General features: G+C 42.9%; 1 protein-coding gene across 1 annotated transcript in view; it reads right to left on the reverse strand.

Annotated features, from left to right (window-relative positions):
- Nucleotides 1-8,612: 8,612 nt before the first annotated feature.
- Nucleotides 8,613-21,377, reverse strand: part of proser1 (proline and serine rich 1) — a 66,178-nt gene continuing 53,413 nt past the window's right edge. The window contains 2 exon segments of the mRNA XM_065004996.1: nt 8,613-10,086; nt 10,273-10,402. Of these exon segments, the coding sequence (XP_064861068.1) occupies nt 9,985-10,086; nt 10,273-10,402 (232 nt within the window). The 3' untranslated portion in view covers nt 8,613-9,984.

Here is a 21,377-nt window from a genome sequence, read left to right on the forward strand (position 1 = left end):
GGTACTTAGTAATGTGTTGTATTGGATTTGCCCCAAACACAACACTTTGTATTCAGGACAAAAAGTGAATTGCTTTGCTACATTTGTGGCAGTTTTACTTTAATGCCTTGTTGCAAACAGGAAGCATGTTTTGGAATACATTTATTCTGTACAGGATTCCTTCTTTTCACTCTGTCATTTAGGTTAGTATTGTGTAGTAACTACAATGTTGTTGATCCATCCTCAGTTGTCTCCTATCACAGACATTAAACTCTGTAACTGTTTTAAAGTCCCCGTTGGCCTCATGGTGAAATCCCTGAGCGGTTTCCTTCCTCTCCGGCAACTGAGTTAGGATGGATGCCTGTATCTTTGTAGTGACTGGGTGTATTGATACACCATCAAACGTGTAATTAATAACTTCACCATGCTCAAAGGGATATTCAATGTCTGCTTGTTTTTTACCCATCTACCAACAGGTGCTCTTCTTTGCGAGGCATTGGAAAACCTCCATGGTCTCTGTGGTTGAATCTGTGTTTGAAATGCACTGCTCTACTGAGGGATCTTGCAGATAAATTACATGTGTGGGGTACAGAGATGAGGTAGTCATGAAGAAATCACGTCAAACACTATTATTGCACACAGAGTACATGCAACTTATTAGGTGACTTGTTAAAGACATGTTTACTCCTGAACTTATTTAGGCCATAACAAAGGAGTTGAATACTTATTGACTCAAGACATCTCAGCTTTTACATTTTTAATTAGATTGTAAAAATGTCTAAAAACATAATTCCACTCTGACATTATGGGATAGTGTGTGTAGAGGCCGGAGACACAACATCTACATTTAATACATTTTAAAAATTCAGGCTGTAACACAACACAACATTTGGAAAAAGTCAAGGAGTGTGAATACTGTCTGAAGGCCCTGTACACACACACACACAGCGATCGCCCTCCTTTGTGACAGCACAGGGGTTAAAACACAGGAACTTCACAGAGCAGGGCGAAGTTGCCCCTAGATGCTGATCTTGGGTCAGTTCAGCATTTTCCCCAATAATGGTTAAGGTTCGGATTTGGGGAAGCGGAAGCTGACCCAAGATCTGTACCTAGGGGAAACTGATCCTAGGTCTGACCCTAGATCTTTACCAAGGGGAAACTGACCCTAGATCTGAACCTAGACTGACCCTAGATCTGTACCTAGGGGAAACTGACCCTAGATCTGAACCTAGACTGACCCTAGATCTGTACCTAGGGGAAACTGACCCTAGATCTGAACCTAGACTGACCCTAGATCTGTACCTAGACTGACCCTAGATCTTTACCAAGGGGAAACTGACCCTAGATCTGTACCTAGACTGACCCTAGATCTGAACCTAGACTGACCCTAGATCTTTACCTAGGGAAAACTGACCCTAGATCTGTACCTAGATCTTTACCTAGGGGAAACTGATCCTAGATCTGAAATTAGGGGAAACTGACCCTAGATCTGTACCTAGACTGACCCTAGATCTGAAATTAGGGGAAACTGACCCTAGATCTGTACCTAGACTGACCCTAGATCTGTACCTAGGGGAAACTGATCCTAGATCTGTACCTAGGGGAAACTGATCCTAGATCTGAACCTAGGGGAAACTGATCCTAGATCTGAACCTAGGGGAAACTGACCCTAGATCTGTACCTAGACTGACCCTAGATCTTTACCTCGGGTAAACTGACCCTAGATCTGTACCTAGGGGAAACTTCATCACTGAGCATGGTCCGCACACGTCAACCTTTGACCTTACAGCACAGCCTGGTCAACCGAATAACAGGAGTAAAATACACACATATATAACATGTGTTTACTGTACTCACTAATGGGACGAGGTAAACCCTCACTGGACAGTTTATTAGGTACACCACCCACGTTCACAAAAAAAAAAGTTTCCCTCCTACAGACAGTGAGTCACGTGACCGTGGCTTGTTATATAAAGCAGGCAGACAGGCATCGAGGCATTCAGTTACTGTTCCATTGAACGTTAGAAGGGACAAGAACGATTGACCGAAGCGACCCTTTGAGCGTGGTACGATCGTCGGCCGCCTTAACCGGGCTTTTCACGCACGACAGTGTCTAGGGTTTACCGAAAAACGGCTCGACAAATATCCAGTCAGCGGCAGTCCTGTGGGTGAAAACAGCTCGTCCGAGGACAAGGGAAAGAATCGTGCGAGCGAACAAAACAGGAAAAATAACAGCGCAGTACAACGGTGGTGTGCAGAACGAGACCTCAACCCATCTTCGGGATGAGATGGAATAGGTTTGTTCGCAGCCTGAATGTGTCGCCGTCCCATCTGCAGCAAACTGCGTGCTGCCATCATGTCAGAATGGACCAACATCTCTGCGGAACGTCTCCGACACCGTGTAGAATTCCCCCGAAGAATTCAGGCTGTTCTGGAGGGAAAGTGGGGTCGGGCGGGGGTCTGACCCAGTACTAGATGGGTGTGCCTAATAAACTGTCCAGTGAGAGAGCATGTGTGTATACTTGTATTAATCCACATGGAACACGTATCCTTTTCCAGTTGTCTGGCTACTCAGACTCATCGTCTGGGTCTGACTCCCTCTCCGACAAGTTCTAGAATGGAAAAACACTCTAATTCTACTGATTGGTCCATAAACCAATGGGTTGGGCCCAGAGCCAGAACACACGTGGGTAAAACGGCGTTTTGAAAACGTGTCATTGGCTTTGATGTTCTGATAGGTTTAAAAACAATCCAAATCGCTTGATTATCGTTTTGTCAGCACAAACTACTTCAATGACGGCAGTGTCAGACTGAAGTATGTAGAGAACATAGAGGGAGTATTCAGTTTGTCTTCAGGCAAATGTTTCACCTGGTATCCTGGTCCTCTAAACAGAATGTTTCACCTGGTATCCTGGTCATCTAAACAGAATGTTTCACCTGGTATCCTGGTCATCTAAACAGAATGTTTCACCTGGTATCCTGGTCCTCTAAACAGAATGTTTCACCTGGTATCCTGGTTATCTAAACAGAATGTTTCACCTGGTATCCTGGTCATCTAAACAGAATGTTTCACCTGGTATCCTGGTCCTCTAAACACAATGTTTCACCTGGTATCCTGCTCATCTAAACACAATGTTTCACCTGGTATCCTGCTCATCTAAACACAATGTTTCACCTGGTATCCTGCTCATCTAAACACAATGTTTCACCTGGTATCCTGCTCATCTAAACACAATGTTTCACCTGGTATCCTGGTCATCTAAACAGAATGCATAATGTTCCTCACATGAAGACGTCTAGTATAGTTCTGATGAGTCAGCATGCCTAGAGCAGCCATTGTTAAATACCATACCCAGACTGAGTCCCTAACGGCACCCTAGTCCCTATACAGTGGACTATATAATAGTGGACGACATAGGGAATAGGGTACTATATAATAATAGTGGACTACATAGGGAATAAGGGACTATATAATAATAGTGGACTATATAATAGTGGACTACATAGGGAATAGGGTACTATATAATAATAGTGGACTACATAGGGAATAGGGGACTATATAATAATAGTGGACTACATAGGGAATAGGCTACTATATAATAATAGTGGACTATATAATAGGGGACTATATAATAATAGTGGACTACATAGGGAATAGGGGACTATATAATAATAGTGGACTACATAGGGAATAGGGGACTATATAATAATAGTGGACTACATAGGGAATAGGCTACTATATAATAATAGTGGACTATATAATAGGGGACTATATAATAATAGTGGACTACATAGGGAATAGGGGACTATATAATAATAGTGGACTACATAGGGAATAGGGGACTATATAATAATAGTGGACTACATAGGGAATAGGGGACTATATAATAATAGTGGACTACATAGGGAATAGGGGACTATATAATAATAGTGGACTACATAGGGAATAGGCTACTATATAATAATAGTGGACTATATAATAGGGGACTATATAATAATAGTGGACTACATAGGGAATAGGGGACTATATAATAATAGTGGACTACATAGGGAATAGGGGACTATATAATAATAGTGGACTACATAGGGAATAGGGGACTACATAGGGAGTAGGGGACTATGTAATAATAGTGGACTATATAATAGGGGACTATATAATAATAGTGGACGACATAGGGAATAGGGGACTATATAATAATAGTGGACTATATAGGGAATAGGGGACTATATAATAATAGTGGACTACATAGGGAGTAGGGGACTATGTAATAATAGTGGACTATATAATAGTGGACTACATAATAATAGTGGACTATATAGGGAATAAGGGACTATATAATAATAGTGGACTATATAATAGTGGACTACATAGGGAATAGGGGACTATATACTAATAGTGGACTACATAGGGAATAAGGGACTATATAATAATAGTGGACTATATAATAGTGGACTACATAGGGAATAGGGTACTATATAATAATAGTGGACTACATAGGGAATAGGCGACTATATAATAATAGTGGACTACATAGGGAGTAGGGGACTATATAATAATAGTGGACTACATAGGGAATAGGGGACTATATAATAATAGTGGACTACATAGGGAATAGGGGACTATATAATAATAGTGGACTACATAGGGAATAGGGGACTATATAATAGTGGACTATATAATAATAGTGGACTACATAGGGAATAGGGGACTATATAATAATAGTGGACTACATAGGGAATAGGGGACTATATAATAATAGTGGACTACATAGGGAGTAGGGGACTATATAATAATAGTGGACTACATAGGGAGTAGGGGACTATGTAATAATAGTGGACTATATAATAATAGTGGACTATATAATAGGGGACTATATAATAATAGTGGACGACATAGGGAATAGGGGACTATATAATAATAGTGGACTATATAGGGAATAGGGGACTATATAATAATAGTGGACTACATAGGGAATAGGGGACTATATAATAATAGTGGACTACATAGGGAATAGGGGACTATATAATAATAGTGGACTATATAGGAAATAGGGGACTATATAATAATAGTGGACTACATAGGGAATAGGGTACTATATAATAATAGTGGACTACATAGGGAGTAGGGGACTATATAATAATAGTGGACTACATAGGGAGTAGGGGACTATGTAATAATAGTGGACTACATAGGGAATAGGGGACTATATAATAGTGGACTACATAGGGAATAGGGGACTATATAATAATAGTGGACTACATAGGGAATAGGCTACTATATAATAATAGTGGACTATATAATGGTGGACGATATAGGGAATAGGGGACTATATAATAATAGTGGACTACATAGGGAATAGGGGACTATATAATAATAGTGGACTATATAGGGAATAGGGTACTATTTGAAACACAGCACCAGGTATAAAATCATAAACCATTGTCACTCTGTTTACAGTCAGATAGAACATCAGATAGATCTAGTCAGACAGATAGAACATCAGATATAACTACAGTCAGACAGATAGATCGACAGACATATAGAACATCAGATAGATCTACAGTCAGACAGATAGAACATCAGATAGATCTACAGTCAGACAGATAGATCTACAGTCAGATAGATAGAACATCAGATAGATCTACAGAACATCAGATAGACAGATAGAACATCAGATAGATCTAAAGTCAGACAGATAGAACATCAGATAGATCAACAGTCAGACAGAACATCAGATAGATCTACAGTCAGACAGATAGAACATCAGATAGATCTACAGTCAGACAGATCTACAGTCAGACAGATAGAACATCAGATAGAACTACAGTCAGACAGATAGAACATCAGATAGAACTACAGTCAGACAGATAGAACATCAGATAGATCTACAGTCAGACAGATAGAACATCAGATAGATCTACAGTCAGACAGATAGAACATCAGATAGATCTACAGTCAGACAGATCTACAGTCAGACAGATAGAACATCAGATAGATCTACAGTCAGACAGATAGAACATCAGATAGATCTACAGTCAGACAGATAGAACATCAGATAGATCTACAGTCAGACAGATAGAACATCAGATAGATCTACAGTCAGACAGACAGAACATCAGATAGAACTACAGTCAGACAGATAGAACATCAGATAGAACTACAGTCAGACAGATAGATATACAGACATATAGAACATCAGATAGATCTACAGTCAGACAGATAGATCTACAGTCAGATAGATAGAACATCAGATAGATCTACAGAACATCAGATAGATCTACAGTCAGACAGATAGAACATCAGATAGATCTACAGTCAGACAGATAGAACATCAGATAGAACTACAGTCAGACAGATAGAACATCAGATATAACTACAGTCAGACAGATAGATCTACAGACATATAGAACATCAGATAGATCTACAGTCAGACAGATAGATCTACAGTCAGATAGATAGAACATCAGATAGATCTACAGAACATCAGATAGACAGATAGAACATCAGATAGATCTAAAGTCAGACAGATAGAACATCAGATAGATCTACAGACATATAGAACATCAGATAGATCTACAGTCAGACAGATAGAACATCAGATAGATCTACAGTCAGACAGATAGATCTACAGTCAGATAGAACATCAGATAGATCTACAGTCAGATAGATCTACAGTCAGATAGATCTACAGACATATATAACATCATAGATCTACAGTCAGATAGAACATCAGATAGATCTACAGTCAGATAGAACATCAGATAGATAGAACATCAGATAGATCTACAGTCAGATAGAACTACAGTCAGACAGATAGAACATCAGATAGATCTACAGTCAGACAGATAGAACATCAGATAGATCTACAGTCAGACAGATAGAACATCAGATAGATAGAACATCAGATAGATCTACAGAACATCAGATAGATCTACAGTCAGACAGATAGAACATCAGATAGATCAACAGTCAGACAGAACATCAGATAGATCTACAGACATATAGAACATCAGATAGATCTACAGTCAGACAGATAGAACATCAGATAGATCTACAGTCAGACAGATAGAACATCAGATAGATCAACAGTCAGATAGAACATCAGATAGATCTACAGTCAGACAGATAGAACATCAGATAGATCTACAGTCAGACAGATAGATCTACAGTCAGCTAGAACATCAGATAGATCTACAGTCAGATAGAACATCAGATAGATCTACAGACATATAGAACATCAGATAGATCTACAGTCAGATAGAACATCAGATAGATCTACAGTCAGATAGAACATCAGATAGATAGACAGTCAGATAGAACTACAGTCAGACAGATAGAACATCAGATAGATCTACAGTCAGACAGAACATCAGCTAGATCTACAGTCAGATAGAACATCAGATAGATCTACAGTCAGACAGATAGAACATCAGATAGATCTACAGTCAGACAGATAGAACATCAGATAGATCTACAGTCAGATAGAACATCAGATAGATCTACAGTCAGACATATAGAACATCAGATAGATCTACAGTCAGATAGAACATCAGATAGATAGAACATCAGATAGATCTACAGTCAGATAGAACATCAGATAGATCTACAGACATATAGAACATCAGATATATCTACAGTCAGACATATAGAACATCAGATAGATCTACAGTCAGACATATAGAACATCAGATAGATCTACAGTCAGATAGATCTACAGTCAGATAGAACATCAGATAGATCTACAGACATATAGAACATCAGATAGATCTACAGTCAGACATATAGAACATCAGATAGATCTACAGTCAGATAGAACATCAGATAGATAGAACATCAGATAGATCAACAGTCAGATAGAACATCAGATAGATCTACAGTCAGATAGATAGAACATCAGATAGATCTACAGTCAGATAGAACATCAGATAGATCTACAGTCAGACAGATCTGCAGTCAGACAGATAGAACATCAGATAGATCAACAGTCAGATAGATAGAACATCAGATAGATCAACAGTCAGACAGACAGATAGAACATCAGATAGATCTACAGTCAGACAGATAGAACATCAGATAGATCAACAGTCAGACAGATAGAACATCAGACAGATCTACAGTCAGACATATAGAACATCAGATAGATAGAACATCAGATAGATCAACAGTCAGACAGATAGAACATCAGATAGATCTACAGTCAGACAGATAGAACATCAGATAGATCTACAGTCAGACAGATAGAACATCAGATAGATCTACAGTCAGACAGATCTACAGTCAGACAGATAGAACATCAGATAGATCTACAGTCAGACAGATAGAACATCAGATAGATCTACAGTCAGACAGATAGAACATCAGATAGATCTACAGTCAGACAGATAGAACATCAGATAGATAGAACATCAGATAGATCTACAGTCAGACAGATAGAACATCAGATAGATCTACAGTCAGACATATAGAACATCAGATAGATCTACAGTCAGACATATAGAACATCAGATAGATCTACAGTCAGACAGATAGATATACAGACATATAGAACATCAGATAGATCTACAGTCAGACAGATAGATCTACAGTCAGACATATAGAACATCAGATAGATCTACAGTCAGACAGATAGAACATCAGACAGATCAACAGTCAGACAGATCTACAGTCAGACAGATAGATCAACAGTCAGACAGATAGAACATCAGATAGATCTACAGTCAGATAGAACATCAGACAGATAGAACATCAGACAGATCTACAGTCAGACAGATAGAACATCAGATAGATCTACAGTCAGACAGATAGAACATCAGACAGATCTACAGTCAGACATATAGAACATCAGATAGATAGAACATCAGATAGATCAACAGTCAGACAGAACATCAGATAGATCTACAGTCAGACATATAGAACATCAGATAGATAGAACATCAGATAGATCTACAGTCAGACAGATAGAACATCAGATAGATCTACAGTCAGACAGATAGAACATCAGATAGATCTACAGACAGTCATATAGAACATCAGATAGATCTACAGTCAGACAGAACATCAGATAGATCTAGTCAGACAGATCTACAGTCAGACATATAGAACATCAGATAGATCTACAGACACAGTCATATAGAACATCAGATAGATCTACAGTCAGACAGATAGAACATCAGATAGATCTACAGTCAGACAGATCTACAGTCAGACATATAGAACATCAGATAGATAGAACATCAGATATATCTACAGTCAGACAGAACATCAGATAGATCTACAGTCAGACAGAACATGAGATAGATCTACATACATATAGAACATCAGATAGATCTACAGACAGTCATATAGAACATCAGATAGATCTACAGTCAGACAGATAGAACATCAGATAGATCTACAGTCAGACATATAGAACATCATAGATCTACAGTCAGATAGAACATCACAGATCTACAGTCAGACAGAACATCAGATAGATCTACAGTCAGACAGATAGAACATCAGATCGATCTACAATAGACCTCATCTCATGACAGAAAGAGAGATGAAGCTAAAATAGACCTTTCCCCCCTCTCTGTCTCTCTGTGGGGTAGTTTGTCTCAGTCACGATCCTCTGGGTAAATCATTGTCCACTCTGTTTACAGTGACAACAAAGCTTTCAATAAAACCATTTTCAATTCAATTCTTTGTCTGTGGTGGTAGTTGGTCCTCAGATCTTTCTTTCTCTACTTCCTCTTATTTTAGTTCATATTGACGGAGTGTGAAAGTTCAAACGAAAGAAAGTCTCTTTTCTTGATCACAGTCTTGGCAGGTTGTAGTGAGTTGAGGAATACAAGTTAACACCAAGTCCACCGACTGAGTGTGAGTGTGTGTGTGTGTGTGTGTGTGAGAGAGTGTGTATATGATTGTTTAGGGTATTTTGCATATGTACATATTGTGTGTGTGTGTGTGTGTGTGTGTGTGTGTGTGTGTGTGTGTGTGTGTGTGTGTGTGAGAGAGTGTTCTGGTCACTGCCAGCCCAGCTGGGAGGGGTGTAGGCCAGGTTGAAAGGGGTTGCCAGGTCCAGGGGGGTATGTGGTATAACCCTCCAATACAGACGCAGAGTGGGCCTGGAACAGAGAACGGAGAGAGAGAGAGAGAGAGAGAATGTAGGTACAATAAAATCATCATACAAAATGTGCATTTCTGTGTGTGTATGTGTGTTTTGCGTGTGTCTGTCTTGTGTGTGATTCTGATTGTGTGTGTGTGTGTGTGCGCCTCCGTGCGTGTCCGTGTGTGCGTGTGTGAGTGTGTACCTGTAGCAGGGCTGACTGCATGGCAGGGTTGTGTAGTTGGCTGGGGGAGGGGGAGAAGCCTGGCATGCCAGGGAAAGACAACAGTCCAGGAAACGCAGCGCCACCTGTAGGCTGGAGGCCACTAGACAGCCTGGGAGGGCACAAAGAGAAAGACAGAGAGAGAGACAGAGACAGAGAAGGGGGGGGGACAGAAGGGGGGAGAGAGAGCGACACAGAGAGAGAGACATAGACACAGAGAGAGAGACAGAGAGAGACAGAGAGAGAGACAGAGAGAGACAGACAGAGAGACAGAGAGAGACAGACAGAGACAGAGACAGAGAGAGAGAGAGAGAGAGAGAGAGAGAGAGAGAGAGAGGTCACGATCAGATGAGCTCCTGCATTTTTCAGCATGTTCTTTAAAAAAGATAGATTAGGAGTTAGATAAACTTGGATTTTTTGTCAGGAACACATACTGGATTCTACCCTCTACAACATAACCCCCACTTCAAATCAAAACTTAAAACCTACAACCTGATTTTGGACGGAATTACCTGGAAGGTTCACAATTACCAAGATTTATTTCTCTATACAGCAAATTCTCTGGAAAACAACAGAAACCTGAAAACACCATCTAACCTGGAACTGAGTGAGTAATGCTAAGTCTGAAACTATATTTTATCTCCAAAAGCCAAGAAGAAAAATACACAACATTACTTTATAAGGACTGAATGCTAACATAATTCTGCCAAGCTTGATACAGCTTCAACTAGCACTGACGTGTCAAGTGAGAGGTGTCAAAGACCATTAGCCCAACAATGGCAGGAGAGTCACACAGTCTACCCCAACCAAATGGAGAGGCCTTAGAAGCTCCCTCCCGCTGTTCAGAGGTAATTAAAATACAGTACCCTTTGCATGTAAAGAATGATAAGGCAAGAAAAGATTACAAAATGAAGCTCCTTGTGGAAAATCAAGAGACACTTTTTGCTGACTATTACAAAAATGGGAACATCAGCAACCTTATCTTCCACACAAACCATCCCCTGGCATGGCACAGTGCTATATCAGCACACTACCCCTTTGTTAACCTGTTGCTCCTACCCTCTACTTTTTTGAACATTTTGTTAAAAATCGCGCAACATTTCAGCGCCCTGCTACTCATGCCAGGAATATAGTACGTTCATATGGTTAGAATGTGTGGATAGGAAACCCTCGGACGTTTTTAAAACTGGTTAAATCACGACTGTGGCTATTACATAATGTGCGTTACATCGGAAAGCGCAGGAAAACCTGATCACAGAAAATGGAAATAAATATCCTTGCGCCACTTCAAGCAATTGTTAACAGTGAGCCGAATTAGATAAGACCGAGCATTCAACTCCCACAGCATCCCCATGTTGTCTAGAGTCTTGTGAATTGAATCCTCTTTGATTCTTGGTTGAACCGAAAGAGGGGCACGACTTACCTCCGGTCTCCGCCCAGATCATTCCGGAAGAGCTCTCTCCTGAATTTTTTTCCAAGACGACAGCTAATGATATTTACATCGCCTACGGATGATTTTTATCGCTTATTAACGTTTACTAATACCTAAAGTAGCATTACAAACGTATTTCGAAGTGTTTTGTGAAAGTTTATCGTCTACTTTTTGAATTTTAAAAAATGACGTTACGTTGTGAAATCGCTGTTTTTTTAGTTTATCACACAGTCTACATATAACGATATCTTGGCTTTATATGGCCCGATTTAATCGAAATAAAGACCCAATAGTGTTTATGGGACATCTAGGAGTGCCAACAAAGAAGATGGTGAAAGGTAATGACTGTTTTCTATTTTATTGTGCGGTTTGTGTAACGCCGAAATGCTAATTATTTTGTTTACGTCCCCTGCTGTGCTTTTCTGTTGTAGTGTATTGGTGCATGCTATCAGATAATAGCTTCTCATGCTGTCGCCGAAAAGCATTTTAAAAATCTGACTCGTTGCCTGGATTCACAACGAGTGTAGCTTTAATTTGATACCCTGCATGTGTATTTTAATGAACTTTTGAGTTTTAACTAATACTATTAGCATTTAGCGTAGCACATTTGCATTTCCAGAGCTCTAGTTGGGACGCAAGCGTCCCAACTAGAGGCAAGAGGTTAAGAGAGGGGGGGTTAACGAGGGGTGGAAACTCAGAATACTTGATAACGAGGACTCTGAGTCAAGTTATATAAATATCTAAAAGTCCGGAACAGTAATGGTACAGAGTAACCCCAAACAGTTTCAGCTGGACTTTCACCTAATCAAAGAATTAGCCCAGCAGGAGAAGCTCTCCCTTGATAAAGATACCCCCACCCCGAGCGGGTCAGACCAGACCTCTTCATTATGTAACCCCACAGACGAGCAACCCCCAGCAGAGAGTCAACCTCCCAGCACAGATTACCACTCCCTCATTGAAATGAAGGACAAATTCACCCAGCTGGAGATAAGGCAGGTGGAGCTGGAACAGCAGGTGATTACACTTCAGTCAGCAGAGACCCAGACAACAGTCCAGCACAACAACAGCCCCTTAACCAGACCCGGAGAGCTGGAGGTGGACAGAGACATATCTGCACTTTGGACAGTGGTGAGACAAATACAACAGGAGAAAGAGGAGCAGAACAGAGCACTAGAGGAGAGTATCAGACTGCTGGTGGCGGAGAGGTTGAGGGGGATGGAGGAGAGGGTGAGGGGGACGGCGTGTGACAGAGAACAACCCACTAGAGAGGTGGCCACCCCCACAGAGAAGCCAGCAGAACAGCCCACCTCAGTACCCAACAAAAGTCTCGACACCACAGCAGAACAGTCCACACCATACCCTGACCATAGAGTCGACACCACAGCAGAACAGTCCACACCAGACCCTGACCATAGAGTCGACACCACAGCAGAACAGTCCACACCAGACCCTGACCATAGAGTCGACACCACAGCAGAACAGTCCACACCAGACCCTGACCATAGAGTCGACACCACAGCAGAACAGTCCACACCAGACCCAGACCATAGAGTCGACACCACAGCAGAACAGTCCACACCAGACCCTGACCATAGAGTCGACACCACAGCAGAACAGTCCACACCAGACCCTGACCATAGAGTAAAATCAAATAAAATCAAATTTTATTTGTCACATACACATGGTTAGCAGATGTTAATGCGAGTGTAGCGAAATGCTTGTGCTTCTAGTTCCGACAATGCAGTGATAACCAACAAGTAATCTAACTAACTATTCCAAAACTACTCTCTTATACACAGTGTAAGGGGATAAAGAATATGTACATAAGGATATATGAATGAGTGATGGTACAGAGCAGCATACAGTAGATGGTATCGAGTACAGTATATACATATGAGATGAGTATGTAGACAAAGTAAACAAAGTGGCATAGTTAAAGTGGCTAGTGATACATGTATTACATAAGGATGCAGTCGATGATGTAGAGTACAGTATATACGTATGCATATGAGATGAATAATGTAGGGTAAGTAACATTATATAAGGTAGCATTGTTTAAAGTGGCTAGTGATATATTTACATCATTTCCCATCAATTCCCATTATTAAAGTGGCTGGAGTTGGGTCAGTGTCAATGACAGTGTGTTGGCAACAGCCACTCAATGTTAGTGGTGGCTGTTTAACAGTCTGATGGCCTTGAGATAGAAGCTGTTTTTCAGTCTCTCGGTCCCAGCTTTGATGCACCTGTACTGACCTCGCCTTCTGGATGATAGCGGGGTGAACAGGCAGTGGCTCGGTGGTTGTTGTCCTTGATGATCTTTATGGCCTTCCTGTAACATCGGGTGGTGTAGGTGTCCTGGAGGGCAGGTAGTTTGCCCCCGGTGATGCGTTGTGCAGACCTCACTACCCTCTGGAGAGCCTTACGGTTGAGGGCGGAGCAGTTGCCGTACCAGGCGGTGATACAGCCCGCCAGGATGCTCTCGATTGTGCATCTGTAGAAGTTTGTGAGTGCTTTTGGTGACAAGCCGAATTTCTTCAGCCTCCTGAGGTTGAAGAGGCGCTGCTGCGCCTTCTTCACGACGCTGTCAGTGTGAGTGGACCAATTCAGTTTGTCTGTGATGTGTATGCCGAGGAACTTAAAACTTGCTACCCTCTCCACTACTGTTCCATCGATGTGGATAGGGGGGTGTTCCCTCTGCTGTTTCCTGAAGTCCACAATCATCTCCTTAGTTTTGTTGACCTTGAGTGTGAGGTTATTTTCCTGACACCACACTCCGAGGGCCCTCACCTCCTCCCTGTAGGCCGTCACGTCGTTGTTGGTAATCAAGCCTACCACTGTTGTGTCGTCCGCAAACTTGATGATTGAGTTGGAGGCGATGCAGTGATAACCAGTCGACACCACAGCAGAACAGTCCACACCAGACCCTGACCATAGAGTCGACACCACAGCAGAACAGTCCACACCAGACCCTGACCATAGAGTCGACACCACAGCAGAACAGTCCACACCAGACCCTGACCATAGAGTCGACACCACAGCAGAACAGTCCACACCAGACCCTGACCATAGAGTCGACACCACAGCAGAACAGAGACCCAGTCGACACCACAGCAGAACAGTCCACACCAGACCCTGACCATAGAGTCGACACCACAGCAGAACAGACAAATGAAGAACCCCAAGCCCAGCGGCTCTCACCCCCTCTGAGCAACCCCCCTGTCAGCCACCCTGATAGCCCTTCTGACAACCCCCCCACACCCACTGAGGACAAACACAAGACACTCATCCCTGACCGCTGGCTACGTCCCTCCCGTCTTCAAGAGAGCGAGAGTTGCACCCCTTCTGAAAAAACCTACACTCGATCCCTCCGATGTCAACAACTAAAGACCAGTATCCCTTCTTTCTTTTCTCTCCAAAACTCTTGAACGTGCCGTCCTTGGCCAGCTCTCCCGCTATCTCTCTCAGAATGACCTTCTTGATCCAAATCAGTCAGGTTTCAAGACTAGTCATTCAACTGAGACTGCTCTTCTCTGTATCACGGAGGCACTCCGCACTGCTAAAGCTAACTCTCTCTCCTCTGCTCTCATCCTTCTAGACCTATCGGCTGCCTTCGATACTGTGAACCATCAGATCCTCCTCTCCACCCTCTCCGAGTTGGGCATCTCCGGCGCGGCCCATGCTTGGATTGCGTCCTACCTGACAGGTCGCTCCTACCAGGTGGCGTGGCGAGAATCTGTCTCCTCACCACGCGCTCTCACCACTGGTGTCCCCCAGGGCTCTGTTCTAGGCCCTCTCCTATTCTCGCTATACACCAAGTCACTTGGCTCTGTCATAACCTCACATGGTCTCTCCTATCATTGCTATGCAGACGACACACAATTAATCTTCTCCTTTCCCCCCTCTGATGACCAGGTGGCGAATCGCATCTCTGCATGTCTGGCAGACATATCAGTGTGGATGACGGATCACCACCTCAAGCTGAACCTCGGCAAGACGGAGCTGCTCTTCCTCCCGGGAAGGACTGCCCGTTCCATGATCTCGCCATCACGGTTGACAACTCCATCGTGTCCTCCTCCCAGAGCGCTAAAAACCTTGGCGTGATCCTGGACAACACCCTGTCGTTCTCAACTAACATCAAGGCGGTGGCCCGTTCCTGTAGGTTCATGCTCTACAACATCCGCAGAGTACGACCCTGCCTCACACAGGAAGCGGCGCAGGTCCTAATCCAGGCACTTGTCATCTCCCGTCTGGATTACTGCAACTCGCTGTTGGCTGGGCTCCCTGCCTGTGCCATTAAACCCCTACAACTCATCCAGAACGCCGCAGCCCGTCTGGTGTTCAACCTTCCCAAGTTCTCTCACGTCACCCCGCTCCTCCGCTCTCTCCACTGGCTTCCAGTTGAAGCTCGCATCCGCTACAAGACCATGGTGCTTGCCTACGGAGCTGTGAGGGGAACGGCACCTCAGTACCTCCAGGCTCTGATCAGGCCCTACACCCAAACAAGGGCACTGCGTTCATCCACCTCTGGCCTGCTCGCCTCCCTACCACTGAGGAAGTCCAGTTCCCGCTCAGCCCAGTCAAAACTGTTCGCTGCTCTGGCCCCCCAATGGTGGAACAAACTCCCTCACGACGCCAGGACAGCGGAGTCAATCACCACCTTCCGGAGACACCTGAAACCCCACCTCTTTAAGGAATACCTAGGATAGGATAAAGTAATCCCCCCTTAAAAGACTTAGATGCACTATTGTAAAGTGGCTGTTCCACTGGATGTCATAAGGTGAAAGCACCAATTTGTAAGTCGCTCTGGATAAGAGCGTCTGCTAAATGACTTAAATGTAATGTAAATGTACACAGATTGTACTACTTATGGACTCAAATGGGAAATATATATAAAAAAAAAAAAAAACTTTTTCCCAAACACAGTGTGTCTAAACTCTGGTGTCCAAACACCCAGCGCGCCCTAGACCTTCTGTCTGAGGCCAAACTAGGCTCACCCAGCCACATAATAATACACACAGGCACAAACGACCTGAGAGCACAGCAGGAAAGAGTGGCCACAGCACTGAATGGAGTGATTGAAAAGACTTCTTCTACTTTCCCCAACGCACAAGTGGTTATCTCCACCCTGCTACCACGAAAAGACTTCCACCCTGCCACAATACAGTGGGTAAACGCAAGTATTTCCCGTGACTGTGCCTCAAAACCAAACGTTTTCCTGGCCCACCACTCCACCCTGGACTTGAACAGCCTCTATGACCAGGTCCACCTCTACAAGGCAGCAGTGCCCACCTTTGCCCGAACTCTAAAGGACATCGCTCTCAAACGTATCCGCAACACTTCACACAGGAGCAACAAATCAATAGACACCCCACCCAGACCAGCGAGACACCCTCCCAGATCTGCAGGACCCCCCCCTGGACCTACACATAGAGGACCCACGCCAAGAGGAATTACATCCAGACCACAGCACCCCCAGCCACAGCACTCCCAGGCACATCCACACCCCCACCCCAACCAATCAACACCCCCCCACGTCAACCATGCCCACACCCCATTTAGGCCCCCTCAGATCAGACCTATGCCACTCCTGCCCACCCCATGCACCCCACCCCCGCAAAGAGGGCCTCAACATGGAAGCCACACATACGCCCAGGTAGTGAGCGGGCAAACAGTCCCAACCCCCACTCTCACACTCGCCCAAGCCAATGGCATGGACCAGATGCTCAGCAGGCTCTGCTCACACTTACTGGCCTGAGGCCAAACCACGACCAACAACATTGGACACTCTATGGAACAAAAAGCCTTCACTATATTATCCTGGAATATCCAAGGCCTGAGGTCATCTGCCTTTGGCCTAAAGAGCAGAAACCCGGACTTCACCAAAGAAATCGGTAATACAGACACTGTCATCCTGCAAGAAACCTGGTATAGAGGAGACGGACCCACTGGTTGCCCTCTAGGTTACAGAGAGCTGGTAGTCCCATCCACCAAACTACCAGGTGTGAAACAGGGAAGGGACTCAGGGGGTATGCTAATTTGGTATAGAGCAGACCTAACTCACTCCATTAAATTAATCAAAACAGGAACATTCTACATTTGGCTAGAAATTCAAAAGGAAATTATCCTAACAGAGAAAAATGTCCTCCTGTGTGCTACCTATATCCCCCCACTAGAATCCCCATATTTTAATGAAGACAGCTTCTCCATCCTGGAGGGCGAAATCAATCATTTCCAGGCCCAGGGACATGTACTAGTCTGTGGCGACCTAAATGCCAGAACCGGACAAGAACCTGACACCCTCAGCACACAGGGGGACAAACACCTGCCTGGAGGTGACAGCATTCCCTCCCACATATGCCCCCCTAGGCACAACTATGACAACATAACCAACAAAACAGGTCACAACTCCTGCACGCTGGGTATGTACATAGTCAACGGTAGGCTTTGAGGGGAATCCTATGGTAGGTACACCTATAGCTAATCTGTTGGCTGTAGTACTGTAGACTACTTTATCACTGATCTCAACCCAGAGTTCACAGTCAGCCTACTGACACCCCTATCAGACCACAGCAAAATCACAGTCTACTTGAACGGAGCAATACTCAATCATGAGGCATCAAAGCCAAAGGAACTGAGTCACATTAAGAAATGCTATAGATGGAAGGAATCCAGTTTGGAAACCTACCAAAAAACAATTAGGCAACAACAAATTCAATCCCTTTTAGACAATTTCCTGGGTAAAACGTTCCACTGTAATAGTGAAGGTGTAAACCTGGCAGTAGAACATCTTAACAGTATATTTGACCTCTCAGCTTCCCTATCAAATCTAACAATGTCAAATAGAAAACCGAAGAAAATTAAAAATAATGACAAATGGTTTGATGAAGAATGCAAAAATCTAAGAAAGAAATTGAGAAACCTGTCCAACCAAAAACATAGAGACACGGAAAACCTGAGTCTACGCCTTCACTATGGTGAATCACTAAAACAATACAGAAATACACTACGGAAAAAGAAGGAACAGCACGTCAGAAATCAGCTCAATGCAATTGAAGAATCCATAGACTCTAACCACTTCTGGGAAAATTGGAAAACACTAAACAAACAACAACACGAAGAATTATCTATCCAAAATGGAGATGTGGATAAACCTCTTCTCCAATCTTTTTGGTTCTATAACAAAGAAGAAAGAGCAAAAACATATACATGATCAAATACAGATCTTAGAATCAACTATTAAAGACTACCAGAACCCACTGGATTCCAGAACCCACTGGATTCCAGAACCCACTAGATTCCAGAACCCACTGGATTCTCCAATTACATTGAATGAGTTACAGGACAAAATAAAAACCCTTCAACCCAAAAAGGCCTGTGGAGTTGATGGTATCCTCAATGAAATGATCAAATATACAGACAACAAATTCCAATTGGCTATACTAAAACTCTTTAACATCATACTTAGCTCTGGCATCTTCCCCAATATTTGGAACCAAGGACTGATCACCCCAATCCACAAAAGTGGAGACAAATTTGACCCCAATAACTACCGTGGGATATTTGTCAACAGTAACCTTGGGAAAATCCTCTGCATTATCATTAACAGCAGACTCGTACATTTCCTCAATGAAAACAATGTACTGAGCAAATGTCAAATATGCTTTTTACAAAATTACCGTACGACAGACCATGTATTCACCCTGCACACCTAATTGACAACCAAACAAACCAAAACAAAGGCAAAGTCTTCTCATGCTTTGTTGATTTAAAAAAAGCCTCAATCTGGCATGAGGGTCTGCTATACAAACTGATGGAAAGTGGTGTTGGGGGTAAAACATACGACATTATAAAATCCATGTACACAAACAACAAGTGTGCGGTTAAAATTGGCAAAAAACACACACATTTCTTCACACAGGGTCGTGGGGTTAGACAGGGATGCAGCTTAAGCCCCACCCTCTTCAACATATATATCAACGAATTGGCGCGGGCACTAGAAAAGTCTGCAGCACCCGGCCTCACCCTACTAGAATCCGAAGTCAAATGTCTGCTGTTTGCTGATGATCTGGTGCTTCTGTCACCAACCAAGGAGGCCCTACAGCAGCACCTAGATCTTATGCACAGATTCTGTCAGACCTGGGCCCTGACAGTAAATCTCAGTAAGACCAAAATAATGGTGTTCCAAAAAAGGTCCAGTCACCAGGACCACAAATACAAATTCCATCTAGACACTGTTGCCCTAGAGCACACAAAAAACTATACATACCTTGGCCTAAACATCAGCGCCACAGGTAACTTCCACAAAGCTGTGAACGATCTGAGAGACAAGGCAAGAAGGGCATTCTATGCCATCGAAAGAAACAAATTTCAACATACCAATTAGGATTTGGCTAAAAATACTTGAATCAGTCATAGAGCCCATTGCCCTTTATGGTTGTGAGGTCTGGGGTCCGCTCACCAACCAAGACTTCACAAAATGGGACAAACACCAAATTGAGACTCTGCACGCAGAATTCTGCAAAAATATCCTCCGTGTACAAGGTAGAACACCAAATAATGCATGCAGAGCAGAATTAGGCCGATACCCACTAATGATCAAAATCCATAAAAGAGCCGTTAAATTCTACAACCACCTAAAAGGAAGCGATCCACAAACCTTCCATAACAAAGCCATCACCTACAGCGAGATGAACCTGGAGAAGAGTCCCCTAAGCAAGCTGGTCCTAGGGCTCTGTTCACAAACACACCCTACAGAGCCCCAGGACAACAGCACAATTAGACCCAACCAAATCATGAGAAAACAAAAAGATAATTACTTAACACATTGGAAAGAATTAACAAAAAAACAGAGCAAACTAGAATGTTATTTGGCCCTACACAGAGAGTACACAGCGGCAGAATACCTGACCACTGTGACTGACCCAAAATTAAGGAAAAGCTTTGACTATGTACAGACTCAGTGAGCATAGCCTTGCTATTGAGAAAGGCCGCCGTAGGCAGACATGGCTCTCAAGAGAAGACAGGCTATGTGCTCACTGCCCACAAAATGAGGTGGAAACTGAGCTGCACTTCTTGAATACAACCCATATTTATGCTTATTTATTTTATCTTGTGTCCTTTAACCATTTGTACATTGTTAAAACACTGTAAATATACATAATATGACATTTGTAATGTCTTTACTGTTTTGAAACTTCTGTATGTGTAATGTTCACTGTTAATTTTGGTTGTTTTTCACTTTATATATTAACTTTGTATGTTGTCTACCTCACGTGCTTTGGCAATGTTAACACATGTTTCCCATGCCAATAAAGCCCTTGAATTGAATTGAATTGAATTGAGAGAGAGAGAGAGAGAGAGAGAGAGAGAGAAAGAGTCCATTTCCAGTGAATTGAAATTTTACTTGAACAAACCTCATTGACAACAAGACAATAAGACTCTTTGAATGTTAATACATCTCTCCAGCTCACTGAGTGGAAACGGAATGGACCCCAACCCTTCTCGGAGTAGGCCTTAAAGCATTTTCTCCATCGCCAAGGTCGACTCAACTCCTAAAATAATATTTACCGTCTCAACAGTAGAAATGTACAAAGAGGGTGTGGACAGTGCCAGCTAGACTTTGGCCTGCGCTAGATAACATTATATGGCTCTCATA

Source organism: Oncorhynchus nerka, linkage group LG19 (genome assembly GCF_034236695.1).
Source record: "Oncorhynchus nerka isolate Pitt River linkage group LG19, Oner_Uvic_2.0, whole genome shotgun sequence".
NCBI lineage: Eukaryota > Metazoa > Chordata > Actinopteri > Salmoniformes > Salmonidae > Oncorhynchus > Oncorhynchus nerka.